The 27,629-nt window shown below is 44.0% G+C and overlaps 2 protein-coding genes across 2 annotated transcripts in view; one reads left to right on the top strand and one right to left on the bottom strand.

The window, feature by feature from the left end:
* Positions 1-6,938: 6,938 nt before the first annotated feature.
* Positions 6,939-10,640, top strand: LOC308232637 (phospholipase DDHD1-like; the record flags this gene model as incomplete). The annotated part of the gene is given in 7 exon segments (XM_080638841.1): positions 6,939-6,977; positions 7,068-7,262; positions 8,857-9,287; positions 9,289-9,411; positions 9,413-10,004; positions 10,006-10,288; positions 10,291-10,640. Coding segments are annotated over 7 exon segments (2,013 nt in total).
* A 9,270-nt stretch (positions 10,641-19,910) lies between these two features.
* The window catches only part of PTPN13 (protein tyrosine phosphatase non-receptor type 13), a 93,760-nt gene continuing 86,041 nt past the window's right edge, over positions 19,911-27,629 (bottom strand). The window contains exons 41-47 of the mRNA XM_080621128.1: positions 25,944-26,047; positions 24,669-24,817; positions 24,003-24,093; positions 22,956-23,293; positions 22,204-22,419; positions 21,064-21,126; positions 19,911-20,195 (exon numbers count right to left, since the gene is read on the bottom strand). Of these exons, the coding sequence (XP_080477254.1) occupies positions 20,115-20,195; positions 21,064-21,126; positions 22,204-22,419; positions 22,956-23,293; positions 24,003-24,093; positions 24,669-24,817; positions 25,944-26,047 (1,042 nt within the window). The 3' untranslated portion in view covers positions 19,911-20,114. The remainder of the gene's footprint in view (positions 20,196-21,063; positions 21,127-22,203; positions 22,420-22,955; positions 23,294-24,002; positions 24,094-24,668; positions 24,818-25,943; positions 26,048-27,629) is intronic.

Genomic DNA, 27,629 nt, shown 5'->3' with positions numbered 1-27,629 from the left:
TTGTCCATGACACAGGACCAGGCATCCCCTCTTTAGGAAAACAGCTAAGCAAAGAAAACCTTCTATTAGTTTGCTAAAGCCAGCCCATGTAAAATGGATAGGGCTTTGCAAACAGATAAAGATCTTTAATGGTGTTCCAAAACCTCAGGAGAGCGATCACATTCCCTTTAAATATTTAAGGACTCATTCATCTTGCTTCCAGAATTAAAGTTATAGAATATCATGGGTGAAATCAGAAATCCAAAATCAAATCCAAAGCTTTCTATTTAAATATTTCTGAGACACAGAGCATTTAAACAGTTGAAAATAATGAGCTTTCAAAAATGAATGTGCATAAAACATATCCACAGGCACAGGAAGACACAATGTGGTATGAAGTCTGCTGGTCCAGAAGAGCTCTTCAACCAACACAGCTCACATCCACCACCCCATGCCCATTCCCATGCCAGTAAAAGCTGCCTTACTCACCTGCATCATGGAGTTTACATTAACCTTTGGCCAACACAGTTATCTCACTTCTGCAGTATATTTGTTGCATGTACTTTTAGCTATGCCAGCAAAACTTTTCACAGTAAAGAAGGAATTAAAGCTGTAGTGACAGACACAGTAGCCATCGGGAACAGGGTCCTCTCAGTACTGGCAACACTAAGGCAGTCTTTAAAAAAATCCATGCAAACCTTCCTTCTCTGCAGCATGGCCAGCCCATGCTGCCTTACCGTTAGCACACGTTATTTTAGCAAAGGTATGAAAAAGTAGACCCTTAGACTGACAGCCTGCTCTTATCAGAACCACAGCCTTACTGGTACCAGGAAAACAACTTTTACTAAACCAGCTTGTTCTGTCGAGGGCTGTGGGAACAGGGAAAAGAGAAGCTTTTCACCAAAGCACTTCTGAACTGCCAGCACGTTCCCAGTCTTCAAAGTAGGATGATTTTTCCAAAACAGCCTACTGGGGGGAGAGGATTCCTGAGAAGCAGCTGCAGACCAGTTGTGAGAGCGAGTTTCTGAGCTGTGCTTGCAAAGATGAATTATCTTGATAATATCTTCTTAAGCAAAATCTAACAAGCTGCAAAAGCACAGGAATACTGAAAGCAATTTCTTACCACATGTCTGCAACACTCTAAAGACGTAAATATCCCTTTACTGCTATACATTTTACTAAATCATTTCGACTTCAGATGTTAGCAGATACCTGTATTTCAAACTGTAATGCCCACAGCTCAGTGAAGAGGCAAATGCCTCACATACACAAACCAGCTGCTAAACACTACCATGCCATGAAGGAGCGGTTCATACACTGATGAATACATCATTTGCTGCTTACAGATTAGGGTATATGGTATTCCAAGCAAAAAATGTATAGAATAAAAACACTACCATATGCTTGTGAGCTTGCTCTTTTGTTTCTTTCTAAAAAGGCCTTCTGCTGTACCCTTCCTGATATGGTTTTGGTGAACTGGGGGTTAAGGGCACTTTTGTTATTTGTTGTCCTTTGTTGCTTGTTGGTGGTGGGTTTTGCTGCCTCCCTTCTCCACCCCCCTTTTCCCCCAAGTACAAAAATGAAACCCGTATTTTTAACCATTCTGAGAATGAGTTTTACTGTCTTCTCTGAGGTTAAACATTAACCACTTGTTTGTGGAACTTTCCCTAAAAATTAAAGCAGAGACATAAGGGACAGCATTGCAAAAACAATGCTAAAGGAAAACTTTAGGTCACTGCTACAATAAACACTCAGAACAACTAAAACCAACAACACTACCCACTAAGCAATATCTAAGTCTAAATAATCCAGAAGACAAACACCGTCATGAAACATATGGCATCCGAGATGGTTGCCTACTCAAATCCGCCCAGACACCTCAGCTTGACAATGCTGAGAACAGTATTAACATTGCACCTCCTCATGTGCACTTTTGTACCCACACACCTGCTTTGTTCTCCCTGACTGCCACCTCTCCTTTCCCCTGCAAGAACAAGGCAGCAAAAGAAAGGCACTTTAAAACCTGTGCATCAACAATTTCTGCACTTCAGCAGTGTACAAGAGTGGTGGACTAGCTCTGCATAAAGCACCCATCATAGCCAAGAGAAAGATGGGCATGAAGGATTCTGCCTCTCACTGATTTCCACAGCACCTTGATTCTGTACAAATCTAGAATGCAGCTTCTCTTCCCCAAATTGTCTGCAAATATGCAACAGTGGAAAATATGCTCATAGCACAGGCAGGAGCTCTTTGTCTGTTTCCCTTAAAAGCCTTCTGCTGGAGCAATGCAGCTCTCTCTTAACCCACCTGTGATAACAATACATTTTGGCATGGTATCTGCCCCAGCCAGTTGCTCCTACCTAGCCAGCACTACATGGGTCTTCTTGTTTTTATCAAGGACACAGAAGAACTGCAGCAGCCAAAACTGCAAAACAGCATAAGCAGTACTATTTTCACTACAACATATCACTAGGGAAAAAAAATCTCCATGCTGTGTTCAAGCCTGAACAGGATGAGTACTTTCCCCTTTTCTTTTCTGAGGCTCGGGTATCTCTCCATTAAAGTAACTATTTCCTCATGCTGCTTCAAAGCTAGACAGTAAACCAGCCTCTGGGCTCCTGACCACCCTGCGCCTGAGTCAGGCTTTAGGAGACACCCTGCACTCGGGGAACTCCAGTTCACTGTAGACACCTCACGAATGCCATCGTAGCACTCCTCTGTATTATACTGAGACAGCTTTTCTGTTATATTTTAAAGGCAATTTAAAGCTTCATGCTGTCATTCACTATAACTGTGCTCAGAAAAATGGTGCTGAGAATTTATGTCATTCATTAAAAGCTTGGTTCCTGCCATTTGTGCTGCATCTTCACGTAAAAAGCAATGAGAAGATGCTTCTCTCTACAGTACAGATTCAGACCCTGGAAAATTATGTGATCTAAGAAAACATTCTCTTCTATACTAGCTCAGGTATACCACGACAGTAGTAAAGTTTTCAAGGGCCTATTACAACTTGGAACCCCCACTGAAGAAACGAAACAAACCCAAACCCAACAAACCTACTTGAAAAATCCACTTCCCTGTCAGCATTTCTTCTCTGTGAGGGAGCTTCGGCTGCAGGCCTGTCCCAAGGCAACAGACTCCAGGCTCAGAAAGTCCAGGCAATAAGGAACTGTGAACTAAACATCCCTGGCAGCCCACAAAACATGCCGCGGATCAGCTAGGCATTTTGCTCTGGAGAAAACTGGCTTGCGTTTCTACAAGCAGGGCTGGTAGCAGTGTACCAGCAAAACTGACAGGTGTTCACAGGATGTTTTAGCTTTCAGTAGACAGGTGAACTCCAACAAGACGTTGTTTCAGACCTTCCCTCACCTACATCAGCTGATGGCAATGCAGCATCACCAATTTGCCTCTATCAATAGGACTTGCAAAACAAATTAGTTATGAACATGTTTTTAGACCTGCTCTGGAAAGCTGTAAAAAGGCATGGAATGAAATCAAGCTGCATCATTCATCATAGAAGCTCAAGGAAAAGCCTCGGTGTTACTCCCTTTAGAAGAAACTGTTCTGCTGCATTTACAGCATTTTAAATGCGGATATGGCCATATTTTATTTCTGCACAGCACCACCTTCTTTTTTTCTACCAAAATGAGCAGTACAGCCTCTTTTCAAGACTCTTCTGGGTTTAGCTGCAAAGACTTGGCTTTAGGGGTGGGAACAGAGGGCTTCCCAGACTGCTGTCCATCATTTACCCTTCCCTGCAGGGCTGAGAGAAGAGAGCAGGGACGCCAGCACAACACACACATTTCAGAGAGCTCTGACCATGCTACTGGATTCGCCTACGTACCAAGATTAGGAAATGGCATTCATTCTGCATACCTGCAATCGTACTAATCATGGCCACTTTGAAAGCCAAGTTAGGAGACAACTGGAAATTCTTAGCATCCATAACAACAAAATATTTATCCACCAATTTTCAGTCACTGTAACTGACAGGGTGTGCAGATAACTCATCTGAAGATCCTCAGTTTGCAACTGCTGCAGCAGAGCACACATTTTAATGAAGAAGGAAGAAGAAGAGAGATGGGCACATTAGCACGTCAGTTTCTCAGTCATGATTATTACAGTTGTCAAAATGCTGAAGAGTAGCAACAGCCGTGGTTTCTCACCTTGTTTTCCTTGCCTTTCCACGCTTCAGAGCAGTGAAATCCAGACACACAAGGTGAGCTCCTCAAAATCACAGCACTGAAGCTGAAGAAAAAACGTAGGATTTTCCTGTTGCCAAACAAGCGTCATCCCCAATGTCACGCCCCTTTCACTAGCTGAAACATACAGCATGTGAGAAATAACAAACCCAAGCAGATGGAGGAGTGCCCAAAGGCCTCCTACAGAGCAATACCCAAAACACTGTGGTGCTCTGTATCATACCACCTCCTCAGTAATTTACTGAGCTTGCAGAAAGGGTGTTCTTTCCAAAGGAGAAATGAACACAAAAATTTTCACCCACAATTTTTGCCAGCTACCTAGCAGAGTAAACCCTCCAACACATTGTGCCAAATGGATTCTGGAGACATGTGACCTCTCAGTCCCATACAGTATAATTCCCATTATTTATTGGGAGTATTCGTTCAGCCTTCACTGTTGAATAAAAGCTTCTACACACCCACAAAGCTGAAATCTCTTGGACTGAGATGGATACCCCTGCTGACCTCTGCCACCAAAACCACAGAAATACCACAAGCACCAGGCTTCCTGTCAAGTGCAACCTTTCTCCTGCAAGAGTTAAATTCCGCTGCTGTATTCACTCCCACTCTCTCTTAAATGTCTTAAAAGGAGCAATAATCAGAGCCTTTACCACTGATTTTCAAGCATACAGAGGCTTCCTTCCTATTCACTACGCTGAAATTCTCTGATGCAATTTTACAGCTTAAGCAGCATCCTCACAAATGAAAAGCCAATGCACATGAGGAGGAGGAGGGAGGCTACAGAATGGCAGGTGCACATCTTGTCTCCATGCCTCCCTCAAACAGCAGCTGTGGGGCATGCTCCTTTCTCCTACCCCACAGGACTCAGCCCTTGCTCCTTCTTCCTCACGGTCACTGTGAGCTATGCACTGTAGAGAACTGCATTCTCTCTACAATTCACCTTACACGTCTGGGATGCGCTGCACTGACCCCAGTGCCAGACTTGCCTTTTCTCGGCCAGTTTGCTAAGGCTGGCGGGTACTGCTAGGCCCTGCTCCCATGTGCCCTCCTGCCACCCAGGAAAATGGCTGTGCGACCTCCGAGACATCAAGCATGACCCTAGCCTTGGAGCCAAGCCAAGCTTCACAGCCAGCCAGCAGCACCAACATTTATGCTGTAGCCTCTCTTAGCAGGCAGCCTATTAAAGCAACGCGCTGATACTGCAGGCCAGTAAATCATGCGAGTAAGTGATCATACAAGGGAAAGGGAAAGGGAAAGGATGCTGCAAAATTAAACCTTTGCCACTTTAAGTGCTCCCAGTCTCCCCACATGCAGAGAGAGCAGGCAGACAGAGCTAGGGAAGAGTTCAGCTGTTAACGAAGCAATCAATCTTCCCATCCTTCTTCCCCAAACCTCAGGGCTCCGTCATCTTGCACTTTGTAATTTAAAGCCGTCTCTTGGCTTCAAGCCTGCACAAAAGCACCACCGTGAAAACACACTGCGGGGCGCCAGACTGCTGTGCAGGATATACCACCAGTTTTAATTACTTGTACTTATTCCTCGCATGGAGCACAGGGGAGCAGGGTGGGAGGGGGCTAAAGAGCAACGAGAGGAGTTTCTCCCTGTGGCATTTCGGAAACGCTCGTTAAAGCCTCGTAAAAGCTAACAGGCATTTAACGGGTACCTTAACCAGCACTGCTTCATCCCATACCGTGACTTAAGAAAAGCCGCCTCCCCCCCCCATGCTGAGGGCGAAATGCACTTTAGACAGGATGCCCCCCGCCCTCCAGCAGGGAGAACACAGTCAACCGAAAAGGATTTCACCGCCATTGCTGCAGTCGCTTCAGTTCTACTCCCTGACAGCAACTACATCGGACCCTCCTTTTTCGTACTCTTCTCTACAACCATTTCCCACCTATCCAGCAGACCTGCACACAGGCAGACGCAACCTCCCATTGACGCTGCCAGCTCTCCGACCCAAGCAAACATAAACCATTTCCCACCTCTTCAAACACTGCTGCGGGCAACCACAGAAACCTGTTTAGGCTGGGCTGGCTACAGCAGAAAACAACCAAAACAGACAGGGACAAGTCCGCAAGGGAGGAGAAAATCAGTTTCCAAGTGGTGTTAACTTGTTGGGGAGAATTAAGACCCTGGGTTTCCTGCTAAAAGAAACTTTATGCTGAGCTGAGGCAGCGGCACTTCAGCCAGCGAAACGCATCAACGGAATCCAGCCAGGACGCGTCTCCACACACACTGCACCAACAGCAAACTCTGCCTGGCAAGGAGTGAAGGCATCATTACCACACCAACAGCGACACAAGCTCTTGAACGCCGTACCTCCATTGGGCAGCCGTGCCCAAGTTTAACGCCCCAAGTGTCTTCTCTCCAGGAGTTCTTTCCCCAGCTACCCAGGCTCTCCCCTGCTGCCAACGCCTCCTCGTCCATGTGGCGGTGCCGCGCCGCCCTCCTCCCGGCGCCCGTCAGCGTGCGGCTCCGAGCCGCCACCGCACCCCTCTCTCCCCGCAGCCCGGCGCCCCGAGCCCGGGCTGCCTCACACTCATCTTGACAGACATCCGGGCACCCCCGCCCTGCCCCGACGCCAGGCATGCCCGGCCGGCGACGAGGAGCATGATGCGGCCCTCGGCACTTGCAGCTGGCAGGAGGGAACTGACGGGGGGGACCTGACCACACAACCCGCTATGAAAAACCAAGATCTGGCTCGCAGCGTGCGAACATCAGCCGCGGCCCGCTGCTCTTTTAGTCCTCTGCCGCGTTATGGGGAGCGGGTCTGGCAGCAGCTCACTGCCCCCACAGGTACCCGCACTGGGGGGCACCCAGCACCCTTTTTAGCAGCGCTGTCATGGTACGACCCAACCTCCTAAATTGGGCAGGTTGTTCTGGCAGCGCAGCAGAGCGGCGCGATTGGACAGGAGCGGGAGGGCGCTGCCGCTGCAGCCAATCAGCGGAGCGGCCCCGCCGGCGCCCGAGTCTCCTCAGCCGGGCCGCTTGCTGCCGGCGCTCTGGGGAGACCGCGAATACCGCTGCGAGCGGCGGCTGCCTGCCCTCTGCCGCATCCCTGCCAGGGGCTGGGGCGTGTGCGTATGGGTGTGCAACGTCTGCTTGCTTTTGTAGAGGAAAAGAGGCTCGCATCGCTTTTAGCGTTTTCAAAAGCGAGCACAGAACGCACGTGGCTGCGCAGACGGAGCGAAGGAAAAGCAAAGCTGAGGCTGCTGCTAAAGTTGCAAGTGCCCCTACTTGAAATTGCAGGCTAAGAAACCTGGGAAAAATGAAACCTCTCACCCAAGTTCTGCTGGGCTCTAGGCCTGGTGGCGGTTTGTAGACTCACTCCAAAGCAGCAATGCCTGTCCTTTGCTCTGCGTGTTCCTTGGCACAACGATAAAACCAAACTGCTCCTGCAACTCCTTTCAACCAGTAATTAACCAAACATCTGCCCAACATCCCCTCGACTGCTTTCAGCACAGCTGAGATTTAAACCAGCACTGAAACAAGGTTACACTCCTCATTTTCTGGTTCAGAGCACAACTTGCATCAAAGCACTCGGCACGTAACCAGGGAACAGTTTATACCCCATTTATAGCAAATAATAAATTACAATTTTAAAAGGCCACTTCCATAAAGCTTCTACATAAAGCTACATAAAACATACAATTTTAAGTACATAGTTTTACAATGTAAAAACAATCAGAAAATGTTTGGGTTCTTCCCATTCCACATCTTTGACCCAAAAGGAAAGATCCCTCAGGGGAGGACTCCTCACACTCTTCCCCTGCTCCAGCGTGGGGTCCCTCCCAGGGCAACACAGTCCAATGGGAATCCTCCCCAGAGGTGGCAGTTCTTCAGGCACGGCTCCAGCATCAGTCCCTTCCATGGGGTGCAGTCCTTCAGGGACACTCTGCTTCAGTGTGGGGCCCCCATAGGGTCACAAGTCCTGCCAGCAAACCTGAAGGTTGCTGAAGTGGCCAGGGTTTTCTTTTTCCCCTTCTTACATACATTAGCCCAGAGGCGCTACCATCGTTGCTGGTGGGCTTGGCCTTGGTGGGCCTGTCTTGGAGCCAGCTGGCATTGACTTCACTGCACATGGGGGAAGCTTCTGGCAGCTTCTCACTGAAGCCACCCCTGCAGGCACCACCACAATAACAACTCAGCAAAGCTTTTGCCTGTACAGGCTACACAGACACCCTGCTTAGGGAATTTCAAGGGGGGTGACTTGTCATATGGCTTGCAGCAGGGTCCAATCCTAGGTGTGGACATAACATACGCTAGCCAGTATCACGGCATTTAAGAAATGCATTGCAATGCAGCGAGCCAACTGTACCTACACCCCCTCTAGATGTATGCAGCAGTCTTGCATTTGCTCTGTGGTCTGAGTTTTAAACACACGTTTTCTCAACGAGTCAATGCTTTAATGGTTTCCTGCGTCATCAGTCATGTAAGTCATGGAAGAAGCCAGGCTTTTCAATATGATACTGAATGCAGTTACATTTCTTATTTCTCCATGCCATTATTCAACTTCTGTATTTCAGTGCTTGTCTCACTAATGCCTATGAAACCCTGCGAGACAGTTAAAACATCTAACCCTGCTTCATCTGGCGGTGGCACGGCTGTCTGAGAGGAGGCGGCCGATCGGCGGCCGGCCCTGCTATGAGATGGTGAGGGAGCTGAGTCTGAGTAGGTGTGCTGGTTCTACCGGGAGGACTGGAAGCCCTGGAAGTCCTTCATCAGTTATGACTCACTGCGGACTGAGCTGGCCTACTGTGCCCTTGGACCCAAATCGCGGGAGGGCGAGATGGCAGCAGTGGAGCCAGTTTGTGTGAGGCATGGGATCTATGAGGTGGACGTAGCCAACGTGGAGTGCTACTGTGTCTACTGGAACCAGTCAGAAAAGATCCCTGTGATGCGTGAGCAGTGGTTTATTGATGGCACATGGCAACCTCTGGAAGAGGAGGAAGGTAACTTAATAGAACAGGAGCATCTCAACTGCTTCAAAGGCCAGCAACTGCAGGAGAGCTTTGATATAGAAGAACAGGCAAAACCTGTTGACAGGAAGGAAGCTATTCATAGTCTGAAGTTGAGTCGCAACCACGTGGACTGGCACAGTGTGGATTTATCTTTACAGTGATGCAACAACATCTAAAATTGCAAGAACTGTTACACAAAAGCTGGAACTTTCCAAAACTTTAAGTAGTGGGACAAGGCTACATAGAGGGTATGTAGAAGAAGCTACATTATAAGCCAAGCCACCACAAATTAGTCAGTCACATTGTGTTTATTGTGCATGGTATTGAGCAGAAAATGGGCCAAGGAAGGATCATCAAAAATACAGCTGTGATGAGAGATGCTGCAAGAAAAACAGAAGAAAAGTATTTTTCTGATCTCTCAACGCTTGCTGAATTTCTTCCAGTTGAATGGAGATCAAAACTCACCCTCGATGAAGACACTGTGGACTCCATTACTCCAGATAAAGTACAAGGTTTAAGGGATATGCTGAACAGCAGTGCAATGGATATGATGTATTACACCAGTCCTCTTTACAGAAATGAACTAGTGAAAGGGTTGCAGCAAGAGCTGAACTGGCTATGCACACTCATCTGTGCCCGGAATCCAGAGTTTGAGGAGAAAGGAGGGAAAGTCTCAATTGTGTCCCACTCACTGGGCTGTGTCATCACCTACAACATCATGACTGGCTGGAACTCAGTCAGATTTTATGAACACTTGGTGCAGAAGGAAGAGGAGGAGCTTCAAGACTGCTGGATGAGCTATGAAGAGCAACGTTTACCTGAAGAACTTCACATAACTAAAAACGGGTTGAAAGAGATTAAGAGAGAGGTTACGTGGGTTAAAGGTATCCACCAGATCAGAAACACCTGTCTTAAAATTTAAGGTAGAGAATTTCTTCTGTATGGGATCTCCATTTGCAATGTTTCTGGCATTGCATGGCATCCGTCCAGGAAACTCTGGTAGTCAGGACCATATTCTGCTCCAAACAATTTGTAACCGCTTATTAAATATTTTTCACCCAACAGATCCAGTGGCCTATAGATCAGAACCTTTAATTCTGAAACACTACAGCAACATTTTGCCTATCCAGATCCACTGGTACAGCACTGAAACCCTCTACCTTATGGGTGTATGAAGCCAAGTTTTCTCAACTCAACAAAAGAACCTACCTCAGTTACCAATAGTGAAAGTGTGTCAACTGTACCAAGCCCAACTACTTCACCAGTCATGGCTCAACGCCACTATGGGGAGTCTATAACAAACACAGGCAAGGCAAGTATATTAGGAGCTGCAAGCACTGGGAAGGGCCTCGGCGGGATGCTTTTTTCCAGATTTGGTCCATCAAGTTCAGCCCCCCCCAGACACTCGAGGCAGGAGGATGACAAGAAAACCACAATGGCTGGGGTGCCCCTTTTAGTGCACAGCAACAGCTCGAGCTTCCTCGAACCTGCAGGTTAGCGGCAAGTCCACTCTCCAAACCCTGTGGAAACAAGACCCGCAGTGGGCTATGTCTGTGTGTTGTAGGAAGCTGGAAATACTGTAACAACATGTGCCACTATTTACTTTTGTTGGTTTGCTCTAAAGTGTTAAATACAGAGCCTTGGGTGACATGGTTTAGTGTGAGGTATCCCTGCCCATGGCAGGGGAATTTGAACTAGATGATCTTAAGGTCCTTTCCAACCCTAACAATTCTATGATTCTATTCTATGATTCACACTGCCTACCATCAATTTCTTCAAAGCACAGAGCAGAGACCTCTGCTGAGGCTCTGAAGAGATTGCAAACCTGCAAATAATCAAACGGATGACACAATAGAACTATGACACAAAAATACCTGCTGGCCTTTTTTTTTTAGCATATCCCTAAACAGATACACTGTGATGAAAAGGGTGCTATTACTTTTTTGCAAAGGCAAGCACTTAAGAATTGTTAGCATCACTGACACCCAGGCAGTGACCAACACATGACCATGAACCACTGGTAGTCTTCTGGACAAACCTATCCGGGGAGTGAAATACCTGCTTACAAAAGAAGGGGAGTTAACAGTCATAACAAGCTCTTCGTGTCTTGTTCCTCAAGCCTCTACCTCACTGATGTCATTGCTCCAACAACAAAATTAATGCCATTTTCATTGCAAGACTTGATGAAAAATGCTAAGTTCCTGGAGAACATTTCAAGTCTGATAAATGAGTGTTTCCCTGAAGAAAGCTTTCTGCCAAAATATATCCTGTAACCTGTAGACCCCTCCCTTGCATCTCTTTTCAACATTAGCAGACTGCAGCTTTTCCCACCTGTGTTTTCATTCACTGATCAGGGATAAAAGTGTCCCCTTTTGCAGGTCCTTGTCTCTGAAAGATGTGTTGCAGGTGAAGGAAACTGACCCCATTAGGTACAATGCAAACAAAACAAACCAATAACATAAGCTTTTTGTACTCTGCAGCTTATCATAAACTCAAAAGGGCACTTCTGAGGTGAAGAGGATTACCAAAGTAATACTTCTGAAAAACCTAACAGGAAAAGCTTCCTACAGGTGATCATAATTCCAAATGTATTTAAGCTGTTTATGAGCATGTGAATTTTAGAAGATCCATTCTTATCTACTTATGCACTGAATAAAAATGGGGTTCTCCAGAGATAAAGTCTCTGCTTTAAATAAACACTGCATAGAAATTAAAATCCAACAGAAAACCAAGCAAATGTGTGCAGGCAACCTGGATGCCGTTGTTTCTCAATTCTGAATTCCTGAAAATGCCCAACTACTGACCTCAGGCATCAGTGATAAAGCACAGGATGTGGGAACATTGAGATGTATTTTATGTACACAGCACCATCTGACCTGGCCATATACTTACAATTTTACATGGAAAAAAAAAAGACTTGGAGGTTTCAAGCATAAAGTGACAACATCTCCATATAAAGTGCAGGTGCTGATACATTGCCCAAACCAGTACTTACAGAAGGAAGTTTGGCATCGCTTTGCTCTCCATTTGAACAGTGTCTGCCACAAGTGTTGGTTCCGTCCTACTCACCTCACACACCCATGGATTTTCAAATCTCTTCCCTTGTTCCTCTGTTCAACTTACTCCTCCTGAAGCACCTGAGAGTTTTCTGCATTTCCCCAGAGCTTGGGGATGTCAGTAATTTTCACCTGCTGTGAAATTTCCTTGCTCCTGGGTCTTTTCTGTTACAATGCTACTTAGGGGGCTGGGTGGGTAGGTGGGCATGCATGGGGGTAATACTATGAAATAAATCTTTGCACATTGTTGTTTTCAAGAAGCATTAAATAAAACAAACACCAACAAAAAGAAAAACTTAACAGTAGCAATCAGTACCTAGCTTTGGTTGCAAGATTCCAACAAAATCGAATCAGGGACTGTTCAAAGGGGAATACAGCATCCCTTACATCAAGAAAAAAATGCTGTATGACATTATACTAATAAAGATATGATAACCCATTCAGTTTCTGGAGCAAATCCCAGAAGCTTAAGTATTGTGAAACAATCAAGCAGAGTACCAATGAATAGATACCAAACTATATTAAAATCATTAAATACATGGCTAGTAAGCTTTCCTAAAATCTATTTGTTCTAAAGTAGAACATGAATTTGTTTATACCCAGAAATATGTCAAATTCATGCCCTTACCAAGCTTTTCACAACATTTCATTGCAGTGTACTGCATCAGGTTTTTTTAAACAGGCACACCTGTTTACTTTCAGCCTTCAGGAGTCACTGCTGTCCTTTAATTAAGATGTGTTCTCCCAGCTCTGTTGACAAGAAATCCACCATACTGCTGTCATTTATTGCCACTGATGAGTTGTGCACATTTGGAGGTGAAAATGGTCAAATGGATATTGTGATTCCTGGCCTGAAGTAGCTGCAGGCAGCCTTTCATTTGCAAACCGGACTTCTGCACCAGGTCAAAAGGCCATGGTTCATAAAGGCTCTGCTGTCCCAGACCAGCAGGACAATTCCTAACTTCTCAGCACCAGGAGAACCTTCCCAGCTGTCAGCACTCTTCTTCCATGTATCTCCTTGCTACCTCAACAGAAAACCAACAGCCACATGCCTGCAGAGAGGTTAATCCTTAAAGAGCTGCTTAGGTTCCGACAACCCCAAACCCCACACAAACTTGTCAGGGGCTTGATCATCTTGTGTCTTTCTCCATTAGTAGGCGAGGAACGAGCCATGCAGCCTGTGCTACTGTAAAGCACAGGTTAGAAACCATAAACCATAGAACTTTAAGGGCTCCATGTATCTGGAGAAATAGTTTCACCTGATCCCCAAACTTCTGCCTCCAAATACAGTTGGAAGGCAAGCAAAATTCAGAAACCCATACGTGGAAGCATACACAAAAACCAGCTTAACAAGGTGAATGAAGCTGTGTGCTGTAAGCAATGGCAAGTCTGAAGAAGGCTGAGGCAGCAAAACTCTCTGCTGACCTTGAACCAGCAAAGCACTTTTACATAGCCTTGCTTTTTAGCACTTTCTTAAAACTTAGCACTTTCCAGAGCCAAAGCTGACTGCCAGCAGCACATCCTTGCTGGGCAAATCATGAAAAGCAATTAGATTTCACCACACAGCATAGCTACGGTGAGGCTAGAGCAGCAGCAAGGCAAAGGGAAGAAACTGAATAAAACACCTGAAAGAATTAAAAAACCCCAACAACTTTAACAACAACAGAAGACTAAGTTGGATGCAGCCTGTTCTGAAAGAAACTGCTTTACAGATGTTAGGAATCAAACACTTCTGAGAAAAGAAGTTAAAACAACCTCTGAATCTCTTCTCCGCCCAACCTGTAGCTGTGCCTGGGATTGCTCTGACCCAGGTGTAGGACCTTGCACTTGGCATGGTTAAACTTCATAAGGTTGACATCAGCCCACCTCACAAGCATGTTGAGGTCCCTCTGGATGGCATCCCTTCCCTCCTGCGTATCAACCGAACCACACAGCTTGGTGTCATCGGCAAACTTGCTGAGGGTGCACTCAATCCCACTGCCCATGTCACCGACAAAGATGTTGAACAAGACCGGTCCCAACACCCATCCCTGAGGGACACCACTCGTTACCGGTCTCCAGCCGGACATGGAGCCATTGAGCACAACTCTTTGCGTGCGGCCATCCAGCCAGTTCTTTATCCACCGAGTGGTCTACCCATCAGATTGATGTCTCTCCAATTTAGAGACAAGGATGTCATGTGGGACGGTGTCGAACGCTTTGCACAAGTCCAGGTAGATGACGTCAACTGCTCTGCCCCTGTCCATCAGTTCCGTAGCCCCATCATAGAAGGCCACCAAACGGGTCAGGCAGGATTTCCCCTTAGAGAAGCCATGCTGGCTGTCACCAACCACCTCCTTGTTTTTCATGTGCCTTAGCAAGCCTTCCAGGAGAATCTGCTCCAAGATTTTGCCAGGCACAGAGGTGAGACTGCCTGGTCTGTAATTCCCTGGGTCATCCATTTTCCCCTTCTTGAAAGTGGGGGTTATATTTCCCTTTTTCCAGTCGTCGGGAACTTCACCTGACTGCCATGATTTTTTAAATATGATGGACAGTGGCTTAGCAACTTCATTCGCCAGCTCCTTCAGGACCCGCGGATGGATGTCGTCAGGTCCCATGGACTTGTGTACATTTAGGTTTTTAAGATGGTCTCGAACCAGATCCTCTCCTACAGTGGGCCTAGGGTCTTCATTCTCACAGTCCCTGCGCCTGCCTTCCAAGACTTGGGTGGTGCAGTCAGAGCCTTTGCCAGTGAAGACCAAGGCAAAGAAGTCATTAAGAACCTCAGCCTTCTCCAAATCCAGGGTAGCCAGTTCTCTCGATATCTTCCAGAGGGGGCCTATGTTGTCCCTAGTCTGTCTTTTATTCACTGCATACCTAGAGAATCCCTTCCTGTTATCCTTAACATCCCTAGCCGAGTTCAATTCTAACTGGGCCTTAGCTTTCCTAACCCGGTCCCTAGCTTCCCGGACAGCATCCCTGTATTCTTCCCAGGCCGCCTGTCCCTGCTTCCACCTTCTATAAGCCTCTTTTTTCCTTTGAATTTTCCTCAGCAGCTCCTTATCCATCCAAGGAGGTCTCCTGGCCCTCCTGCTGCACTTCCTTCTAGTTGGGATGCAACACTCCTGAGCTTGTAGCAGGTGATCCTTGAATAACAACCAAGAGTCTTGGGCCCCCCTGCCCTCTAGGGCTGTATCCCATGGAACCTTACTAAGCAGGCTCCTGAAGAGGCCAAAGTCTGCTCTCTTGAAGTCCAGGGCAGTGAGCTTGCTGCAGACTCTTCTCACTGTCCCGAGGATCTCGAATTCGACCATCTCGTGGTCACTACAACCAAGGCTGTCCTGGAGCATCGCATTTCCAACCAGCCCTTCCCTGTTGGTGAGCACGAGGTCAAGCACGGCACCTCTCCTTGTCGGCTCCTCTATTACTTGCAGTAGGAAGTTGTCTTCCACACAATCGAGGAACCTCCTGGATTGCTTGTGCTGGGCCGTACCTTCCCTCCAACAGATGTCAGGGTGGTTGAAGTCCCCCATGAGAACAAGGGCCTGTGAGCGTGAGGCTGTTCCTATCTGGTTGTTTTTTTTTTTTTTTTGCTGCTAGCTCCCAACTTCCTGGATTACTGCCCTCCTTTACTGCCCTCCTTTTCCGTATGTGCTGTGATGGACGCTTGTGGCCTCTTCGCAGTTCGGGCCTGCTGCAAGCAGTCCAGTTCCCTCTCAGCTTCCCTGACATCTTTTAGCTACTGACAGCATCCCGCAGCTCAGCCCCCGCTGCTGGAGGGCCTCCACCAGAGCGCACCCTCGCATCACGAGACGAGTGCAGGCACTCTACACCCCGGACTCCGCCCTGCAGCCTGCCCTCTCACCGGCTCTGCCTGGGGCCGACGCTGCCACGTCCCCGGCAGCCAAAGCAGAGCCCCCAGACACCGCCTTACCCTTGAGGCGAGCGCTCGCTCCCCGGGGCGGGTTTTCCTCGCTCAGGGCGGGGCCGTCCCTCCTGGCACCGCCCCCTGTGAGTCCCTGCGCGCCTCAGCGGAGCTGCCGGCTCCTGGGCAAGGCCTCGCGGGGTTCGAGGCTTCCCTGGTGGCTCTCGCCGGTCAGACCTGAGGCTGCTGGACACGGGGTTTCCCCTCGTCCCGGGGTTGAAGGCGCCTCTCTGGAGCTACTCACTTCGGCAGCATGTGACACAAGGGAACCATGAGTGCATCTATAGAGACAGCTGTAGGACAAGCCATGTAGTCTTTTATACATTATCCCAGTGGATCTGTTGTTGAGAACACTGTGGAAATACCCAGTATGGCATTAAAGGGAGCTGGGAAACAAAATTAGTCCATACAGAGTTCCTCGTTAGTGAGCGCGTAGCTGATTCTGTGATCAGCTTCGTTTGTTTAGTGATTCCACTTTGTTTGGGAACCTGGCTATTATACTGAAGTAACAGAGCCCTACCAGAGAAAAGAAAATATTATGGAGGTTAACACAGTGCAAAGAAGACAAAACCCATTTCCTGGGACCCACTTGAGGAAACTGGCAGTTAAATCTGTTCTCAGCCCAATGATTTATCCTCCAGATCACTTTCTCTTAGCCAGCTTTCCAGCACTTTATTAAATCAAACCTGAGAACCCCTTCCCTAACATCTCATTATGAAACAAAGCTCCTTACAGAGCTCACGTGGCTGGCTGACACCAAGCAGCAGAAATAAAACACAGGTGATGCTCAGATTCAGGCCTGAATGCCAGCTGCAGAGCGTGTTCTTCTGCCTTCCCCTCCACTCCCCAGATTGTATAGTCAGCATTCTAAGAAAGCACACCATTCAAGGAGATAGCGTATCAGTAATTTTTCTTCTTATTTCTTCAAAGAGAGTATAAAAATTTTAGGTAGTCTACTTTTATGGAGAAAAAGATAAGTATTGGTGGATATTTCCAAGCTGGAATCCATAGAAACTGAGCTTAAACAATCACACTGCATAAGCATGTCCATTTTCTTGTAATCAGTTTTGAGCTGTGGGGTCTGTTTCAACCAAACTGACCACGTCATGTGCCACAGATGGCAAGTTTCACCTGCTCAGCAGAAAAAAACTACCCTCCCAGTATCCTCAACAACTATTAGACTAGGGAGGACTCCATCTTCATTAGATATCCCATTACTCAAGGTTGAGACAAAAACCCAAAGAAATTCAGACCACTTCTCAGAAGAGGCCAATGCCACCTTTCACCATACATGGCATGACTTATTAGGAACCTGAATGCTTCCCATTGAGGCCCATCTGTTTTAACATAAAATCAGGGTATCATTATTATTAACATAAGGTCAGAAATTTGGCCAAGAAAACTTCAGTGTAGGAATTCCATATTATTCCTGCATGACTTTGCTTTCAGGTATATACTGATGGTACTGGGAGGATGATTTCAGATGGAAGGAGCTGGAGCAAACAGATTGAAGGTGGACGAAGAAGGGCTACAATTATCCTTGTTCATACAGGGATGCTTTTCCTCCACAAGTTTCTTAAGAAGAGTTAGAATAGTTAGTAAGTGAGTAGGGATAGCTGGGTTTTCCAACTGGACTTCTGGGACTGGGGTCCAATACAATACCTCATACATTACAATGTATAACCAATACAATACAATACATTATCGGGCAAATAGATAGGTCTATCTATACACTAATGACATGCTCACCTTCCAAGGGTAATTATGGGAGAAACTTGAAAAGACTGAGAGGTGAGGAAAGGGGAGGAGGTTCCTTTTTCAGAGAATGGGGAGATTAGGTCAAGTTAATTATCCTCTGCTTTTCTGTGTGCCCATCATTAAAAGCCAATTGAGTATAAAATACCATGCCAGAGGTTGTCATATATGAGAGGACAACCAGCAAATCCTGGAATCTTGGCATGATGATCTGTTTCCTATAAGCTATATTCTGATACAAATTGTTTGCACTGTACCAAAGTGGGCTTCATGTAGCAAACTATACAAAAAAATCAGTTTCTGTTTCTGCATTGTTTGGCATGTATCTGAAAATATCTAACTGAAGAATTCAACTGCTTTAACCATGCTGTCTAGTTACCATAACCATTTTTTTGTTTCTAAATACCAGGCATACCCAAATCCTCTGAACTCACTATTAATATTACAATAGTAGCAGCAGCGTAACAACTAGCTGTGTTTACTCACTTTGCCTGTTGGCAACTTCTGTTGAATATCTTCTGACTTTGTTTTAAAGCTCCTTCATACAGGTGTCCTGTCAACATGGCTAGTCAATTTGCCTTTGCTTCTGTCTACACAGAATCAGTTTTCTTTCCTCAAACTATACTGCTCTGAAACAATGCACAATTTTTTAACTGTGCTGGCATGCTGGAAGGACTAAACCCCACAGTATTACTATGGCAAATGAAAAGGGCTATTTTCCTTTTTTAAGTCATGTATTGTTGGCTAGAATACCATTAAACAAGTAAGATGGTGACAATTTCAGCTTTGGGAAACCACAACACTTTGGGCTACTGTTTTGAACAGTGAAAATCTTGGATATTCACAGGCCTCTGAACTTATTTCCACCACTGCAATGCAGAATGCTGTCAAATTAGTACTCTTACACCCTCCTTGACAGCACAAGTCACAAGCTGCAGTTCTGGTAAGGACTGCTGCGACAGGAATACAGCTGAAAACCGTTAGTGGTCCCCTGCACTGGGTGAGAGCAGTTACTCATTATCAAAGGTTCCCATAAAGCATAAAATGAGGATTTCCTTTGAAAACAGCTTTGAGTGTTTACAATATCACAAAAACACTGACTTACTTCAAACCTGATATCCTACCTCCCACCTTGAAATTGGTTGTAGATGACACTGCTGTCAGATCACTGCCATAGCATCCGGGTGCAAACACACCCCAAAAAATGTGATACAGGTGTCAATGCCCAGGTATGCTGAGAAACAAGGAGGGAAGGAAAATATCCTCTTCCTTTCACCATAGCATAGAAACTGTTCAGAAAGGAACCTGCAGTTCTGAAGGCTTTTTCAAATGGACACTAAAGAAGAGAAAGACACTGAAAAACAGAACACTGAAAATTTAAAGCATGCACAGCCCTTTCGTTGCAAATTTCTTAAGGGCATGAGTCACAATGAAGGATAAGGCTGACCTGTAAGGCCAAGAAAAATCAGTCACAAGGACACAAAAATACCCAGACCCACTCATCAATATACTTTAGGTGCATTTTTTATTTACAGAGAGGAGATGCCTAATCAGTTATAAGGTTAGACACCTGATAATTCAGCTTTTTCTGTAAAAGTGTATAAATATATACATGACACTCTATGAAGGAAACATTATTAACCGTGATACAGTAAACATTCACTACTCTCATGCTAACAGGTATCTCAAAGCTTAAATGCAGATTTCAAGATACCCTCTATAAAATAGCTGTAACTGTACTAAAAGGGCAAAAAATCTGCCATAAACAAGCTTTTAAAAGAGACTACTAAAATGTCTTTGTAATAATGTTTGCCCGGACAAAAATACTGCTTCATCCCTCCCACTCCCCCATCCCATAAGAAACAAATATCCCAAAACAGTTGCAAAACTGCAGGAAGCATTACAAGATTACTTTTTTTTCTTCTTCTTTACTTTTTTTAATTAAAATAATATTTATTTCATTATTTTACCACATATTAAGAAAGCTGCAAAAAAAATGCAGCTTTATTAAATATTATTTACTGTTATACAAAAATCTCACATATGTGCCCATGCGACTGAAGACATTAGTGGTACCATATGAGCTATCTCTTTTCCTTATAGCTATATACCTTACTTGGAATGATGGAGAGGCTTTATAGAAAAGACATTTGACAGCAACTGAAGAAAGGGACTGAAAAACTATTGGCAGAACATGTGAGAGCCTCTAGACCTCCCTGCTTTCTTATTTGAAAAGCACTTCTGTTTCAGTGTTATTTCATTTGTCTCTCTGTTGTTCTTCCTGTTGGAGATGATTCAGGACATAAAGAACAACTTGATAGCAGAAAATGTACTGATCCTGTAAGGGAAAGGAAAGCAGAGAACATGTGAAAAATGCTTGCACCACCAAAGCAATTCACTCTCACCTGCACAGCACTCGATTTCAATCATAATTCTACAGATAAATAAAAAAACCCCAAACAACCCAGAAAACAAAACCCACAGTGGAGAAATATGCAACCTCAACTTAAAATAAAGGCAAGCACTCCCCTGCCACTAAAGGTATATTTTATATGGGACATTCACCCTTCTTTCACACTCAAATTACCTCAAGCAGAGTTAAGTACTTTATATAAGTAGGAATGAAAACATCAAGTGAATTTCAAGAGGTCTTGCACCAATACCAACTAATACAGAACTCTAACAGTGCAACTTATCTTAATCTCAGCAGTACAAGCAGGGGGAATAATACATATTTTGGGATGTGATATGGGGCCCATAATTTTGTGGTTTCTTTTTTTTTTTCTTGTGGTTGCTTGTTTTTTAAACTATGATTTGACAATTCCTTCATGTTCAAAGAAAAAGTGCAGATTTTAACAAGACCTTGTGATGTCTATGTCTAAGGTAAAGTTAATTGGCTCTAGATCTAGATTATTCCTAAAACATTAATTTAACTTCTGTTTGAAAATCTCCCCAGAGGGGATTTCAGGACATTTTTTAATTAAAAAAAAACACAGAGGAAAACAGCAGAGCATGTTAAAAATTGCATGTGTTTATAACTGTTAAATACATACTGCTGCTTATTGGTACACATCTGATATAATTCTCGCAACACAAATGTTACACTGTAAGACACAAAGACAACCATTGTGTGCGAAGTTTCCTGGCACATCAGAGTTAGAATTCCAGTCTTTCCTTTATCATATAGCTGGGGAAGTCAGACTCACCTCTGTCTGAACCATCCCATGTCTCTGCAGACGCATTGTGCGTACCAGGTCCGAGATGTCAAACTACCAAAACAAACCACAAGTTAAAACATTTTTAAAAATAAGACTTACATGCATATAAAGGAAATATTCCCAGCATCAAACCAAGGAATCCAACTAGGTGCATTAAACATTTAGTGGTGAAACAAGTAACAATTTACTATAGCCTACAAATGTCTGGTAGATAACCAGTATGTGTTGTCTCTGGGCAATATGGATGTGGCCCTCCTACATCAGATACCTTCTTTCTCTTGTTTTCTTTCTCTGTGCTTACTCTTACTGGGAGCTGAGTGTGCAGAAGATAGAGCCCCTCAGTTCAACCTAAGAAAACACTATTTCCCCAGGTTTATAAAGTTATAAGACATTTTGTGTGTTCTTAGAAACCCCACTAAGCTAAGCACAACAAAGCTCATCTTCTCTACAAATGCACCAAGACACTGAAGAACATAAACATAAGGAAGCTAGCACCGTCCTGTGGATCACCCTAAAATGCATATCCCTGGTTGTGCTGGAAAAGTTAATTTACATACCCTTGTCTCCAGCTGATATGTCTGTACATTGAGTTTTTGATTCAGTTGGTTGGTTGGTTTCTAGCTGCCCTCCAACAGTTCATGGATCTCTGACCAGCTGAGTGCTGCAACTCTCAGCCCTAGCACCATTTAACACAATACTTCCACTGAGTACATCCAGCCAGGTAAGGCAGGCATTTTAGCTTTTCCTTCAATTGCCCAAGTCATCATGGCAACACACTGTTGTTCCCAAGCCATACACCAGAAGTCTGCCATGGCAGGAAATGTTCTTGCAACATAAACTCTGATATCTCAAGTGGCAGTAACCAATGTTGGATTGCTGAGTTGTCAACCAAGACCAACAAGAAGATTCCCTGAGCCAAGAACCAGCAGAATTCTGAGCACCCCACCCCCTGGATTACCAACAAAGAAGCATTTCACAAGTACTGCTCTTCTGCATCCCGATTCAAGTTCCATTAAGATACGCTACTCTGAAAAGCTTAGCATATTCTTTAAACAATTGGACAGATCCAATGGAACACATTTCCTGCAAGTCAAAAGCATAGCTTAGACCATTCTCTTGGGTACTCACATCGAGGTCTCTGCTGATTAACCCTAGAACAACATCTATACAAATAAGGGTCCCCGACCGTCCAATGCCTGCACTGCAGTGAGTTACGATAGGTCCTGATTTGTGGACATGACGCATGTAGGAGATGAAAGTAAGCAGGTCATCTGGTTGAGAAGGGGTGTCATGGTCAGGCCAGGCAATGAAGTTTAGATGGGAAATGTGCCGTACTTCACCTGTCTAAGGTTTAAAAAAACCAACAAAATGTAACACATGGGAAGAATAAAACCCCAAAAGTAAGTTCTCAAAGGAAACAGTCTCAGAAGAGAGGTATTTGCCTAATGAAGATGTTCTGTAGTTCCATAAAACAAGAGAAACAATGAGCTAAACTGAAAATAACTAGCAAATAATTAAATAGTGTAAGGTACACTGTGCAGACTGAGATGATCACACAAAGGAATGAACCAGCCAGATTGAATTATCAGTGAATTTCATATCCCTATAAATGTTTATGTGGCCAAAGGCACCTAAGAAGCCAACATTTAGAGTCTTATTAGGATAACGAAATAATCTCCTGGTCCAGCTGCCTTCTACAAAGGTCACAGAATAGTACAAGCTGCAATGAGGAAATGTTGACTAATAATGATCACTGGGCAAAAAGGAGAAGCCCCAAGTTACCTCTTGATTAGACACTGCAACTGAAAGCAGGCAAGCCAGAAGTATGAGGATAAAAATGCCAACACTCAAAAAAAATCTGAGCATGCAGATTCACTTACCTGAATCTCTTCTAGCTCCAGCACTCTAATGATGAAGCCCTTGAGCTGCTGGAGTCTTACAAGAGCAAGCCGTAGTCTATCATTTATCATGGTGGTTTTATTGAGTACATCTGGCCAGTAACGCTGGCATTTTATCTTTTCTCCTTCAACCTCCTGAGTCATCATGGCAATCACAGTACAGTTTTGCTCCCAAACCATTTGCCAGAAATCTGCTACAGTCGTGGGGAGAGGTCCTTGACATGCAATGTAAACAAACTCTTCATTCCCCACTGGCATGCGAATGAAGCTGGCGTTGATGTATCCACCTTCAATCCCAAGGGGCACTCTAGTGGTATCATCTGCAATTTCCACGTAACAAAAATACTTTCATGTTATGCATGCACATAATTAAGACCTTCAAACAATAGAGATGCTGAGCCTTACACACTCACATAGTACTTATCTCCACAGATGCTTCCAGATCTTATTAAAAAAAAAAAAAAAAAGATTAAAAATCACTACAATACTTGCTTTAGGATACTTCTCTTTGAGTAAAGAAAAAAATAGCTAGGGGAGAAATCTAGATCAGCAGACAGGCAGGATATCCGATTCAAACTGTAGCACCTCTGAAACTGAGGTTGAATACTTCTCATTCAGAACATTTGTCAGTTCCTGTTTCTCCACACATCTCCCACCTAACAAACAGAATTTTGTTGCAGGAAATTTACTGACAATAGTACACATGTCTGGTTTTCCAGTTTCACACGGGTAAAACTGAAAAAAAATCTTATCTGGCTCCATATGTATACAACGTTTAAGACACAGAATCTGCTGAAACAACTGAAGAATCTGTGAACATCCATCCCAACCTACTACAGTAGCTTACTGTTCACTCATCTTAAACTGTTTTACAACTGCTTGCTTTAAATGTGTGGAAAATAAGTGTCAGACAATTTTTTTTCCCCTCGCAGTAGCACAACTGGGACGTGCTACTTCTAACCCAATTCATCTGATCAGACAGGTGGTAACGAAATATCAACAGTGAACTTCAGATTAGTTAGAACTTACAAGGAAGTATGTTTTTATATCTGTTCTTCTTCCTGTTCTCCTTGGCTTGTCCAATCAAACACTGATCCAAAGGTTTCAACTCCTGAAGGTTCTGTAAAGAAGCAATTACACACACATTAGAAAGTGCTGAATGGTAACAAGTGTAAAGAGTAGTTCTGTAACCAAGTACTTAACAGACAGAATCATTAAGAAATAAGTAATCCTAATGTAGAGATGAGTAATAATTCAGTCACAGGAAGGAATCTAATTTCACATAGTTAAGAAAATGAAACAAACAAGACTATTATCCAGTAAATAATTTCTCATTCTCTCAAAAAAGACTGTGTAACATGGTTGGTTGATTTAAGACTAATTTCACATTCTGCAGGTAGATTTCACAGCATTTACCTTGTCTCTGCCTGTTAACATCATTTTCTCTTGGTAATTTACCAGAAGAAAGAATGACGTAAACACACTTTTGAATTGAATTCCTAGTTCAACCTAATCTTATCTCTCAGCAGTTACTAGGGGGGAAAGGAGGGAAGTTTTTGGTAAGAGAAGTCTTTTAATCCCTTTAGAGCTGCCAGTTAAAGAGCTGTGGTATTTAAGGCAGTGATGAGCCAACCATTCTATTTCTAACTGTTTCATACTAGAAAACAGGACTTTAAAGGACAAGTAGTTACTCACTTCAATCTCTTTAGAAGGTACTCCCTGTTCCAGCAATCCACGCAACACTCTGATCACTGACTTCAATTTAGCTCCTGAGTACCTGCCACCAGGGAGCACGTTCACAGTAGGGAGTGCAGAGATCTCGTCATTTGTCACTAAAGGGAAATCTAGCAGAACAACAGGACTGATTGATATAAATAAAAACCAGCCAAAACTAGGGAAACTGCAGTGCAATGTTGGATTTCGTTGTTGCTGTTCACCACTGTACTACCAGTTTTCTCTAGATTGCCTCAATACACCAGAGAGAATACATGGATGTCCTCTCAATTTGACAAGCAAAGCCACATTAACTAACAAAATCAGCACAACGCAAAATCAGCTTTGATAAATCCAGGAACCAGAGGGACTATTTTCCTGAACTTCCAAAAAAACACTGAAACAAAGTTCAAACATATTTTAAATGCAAGTTCTTCACTCAATTAACTACAAAATTGATAAATGCACACAGAGATTAATTCAGAACTCTTCACTTAAATATAACAGCCTGTGACTTTGTTTTTAGCACTTACATTTAACATGTCTTTCAAGACGTAATTGTTAGATGGGTTAAATCTTTTTTTCCAATAAAGCTTGCTTTCTATGAGGCCTTCACTGTTTCTCTGAAGTACAACAAAATTAATAAGCCAAGAGTCTCTCTAGTATCATAATTAAAAATATCCTTAATTTAGACTTAGTCTAAAGGTTTACACAGATTATCCTTTTTTTCTTTTAATGAATGCAGATGAAAGGCAGCTGTAGAAGAATTTCAGGAACTGACTTTACTAATGCCATCCCAAGAAGTAAAGACTAGATTCTGCCAAACACGTCAAATTGAGTAGTGTTCCACTCTGCCACATTGAGCAGCAGCGGAAGAATGAGAGTCATGACAAAGAAAATATATTGCCTAATTTGAGCATGGAGTATGCAAAGCACGTGATATATCAATCTGATCACAGTCAAATATCTATAGTTACAGCTTTTCTCAGATAGATGCTATGGAAGAAAGCATCTCAGCTGGTTTCAACTCTACTACAAGTATAGGTGCAATGTTGCCAATACTTGTTCATATCAACTCTTGCACATTTATTATGCAAAGCTGTAAAGATCCTTTCCAGTGGGCTGCTGAGCTGTTAAGATTTCCCATCACATGTGTTTTTACACCTTCAAAACAGGACATTTTAGAATTCAATTCTGGCATTTTCTCTATTTAACATGATCCTCAGATTTCCACTGATGATCCGTTAAAGTTCTTGCCTTTATTTATACGTTCCTGGCTGACTGATTCAATTGGCAGTTCATCACTTCCCCACGTGATTTCATCTTCATCTGCTTGACTCAAAAGAGGTTGTGGAGTCGACCTATAAGAAGACAAGGTATGGAAGTAAAAAAAGAACACCTAGAAAAATACCAACACATTTGCAACCTAATAAAAAAAATCACCAGAAAGTAATTTATAGCTACAAATATTTTCTGGACTGTATCCATAACAGTAATCACAAAAAAAGTCCTAAAGAGATTTAAAAGAGGTACAGTGGGAAAAGAGACAGGAAGACAGGAATCTGGTCATAGCTATCACTGCAATTACTTTTCAAAGGCTAAACAGAGAAATGGTAAATGCTCCATCCCTGGCAGTATTCAAGTCTAGGCTAGACAGAGCCTTGGGCAACCTGGTCTAGTGTGAGGTGTCTCTGCCCGTGGCATGGGGCTGGTACTAGATGATCTTAAGGTCCTTTCCAATCCAAACCATTCTGTGATTCTGTGAAAGAACACCCAAAACCAGGTTTGGACCATTCAAATATTCCACTACCTATACAGTAGAATATCTATTTTCAATTGCAAATTTACTAGCTTTTTTGAGGATGGTGGTAAACGTATGTCCTGGGTTCAGCAGAAGCAGTCATTTTTTCTCCTTCTTAGTAGCTGCTGCAGCACTGTGTTTTTGACTTTCAGCCTGGGAACAGAGCTGATAACAGCGATGTTTAAACTGACCAAGGACTTTGTGAGTCTCATGCTCTGCCAGGGGGGAGGAGAAGCTGGGAGGAAGCAGGGACAGGACACCTGACCCAAACTAGCCAAAGAGGTATTCCATACCACAGGTGTACATACATGCCCAGGATGTAGAACTGAGAGTTCCCAGAAGGGCTCGATCACTGCGGGGTGGGGGTGAGGTACCGGTTGGTGAGCGGTTGTATTCTCTTCCCTTGTTATTTCCTTTATCGTTACTATTATTAGTGGTAGCAGTAGTGATTTGTGTTATACCTTAGTTATTAAACTGTTCTTATCTCAGCCCGTGGGAGCTGCATTCTTTCAATTCTCCTCCCCGTCCCTCCAGGAGTGGGGGGAAGAAAGGTGGGGGGGGAAGTAGACTGCGTAGTTCTAATTTACGGCCTGGGCTTAAACCACGACAACGTATTAAGTATTTTAGGTCATAATGATGCTGCTTGTGCCAAGCCTCAACCCAAAACTTCCTAGAAACAACATCAAACTATAAAAAGAAGTATATACACTTTGACTTAAGCTTTCCATGTAAAAAAGTAAGTCCTAAATACTCAGATGGGAACAGAAGGACCAGTGGAACTATGCAGTTTAGTTTCTGTGCTCTAAAACCAGAAGAAGTAATATTAATGAAGCTTGTAAAGCTTCAAACTGAAGGCAGCATTGTTTGAACATTTTCTTCACATGCAAGTACCAAATTGTTAGTACAACGCAAATTAAGTTATTTGGTGCCATTTGAACACAGCCCAGTTACTTGTTATAACCACATATCAAAGGAATAAATAAAACCACATAGTAAACCACATAAGGCTGACTAGTATTCCCACAAATTATAATCTTTGAAATAACAAGACGAGGCAGAGAGCAATGCAACAAGGCTTCGCACAGATACTTCATTGGGTTTGTTTTAGTTTGAGTTGGTTTTTTTTTTATAACGTATCTCTC

Source organism: Psittacula echo (assembly GCF_963264785.1).
Source record: "Psittacula echo genome assembly, chromosome: 1".
NCBI classification, from domain to species: domain Eukaryota; kingdom Metazoa; phylum Chordata; class Aves; order Psittaciformes; family Psittacidae; genus Psittacula; species Psittacula echo.
Note: the sequence above shows the minus strand (reverse complement) of the source record. Positions and strands in the feature narration are given on the sequence as shown.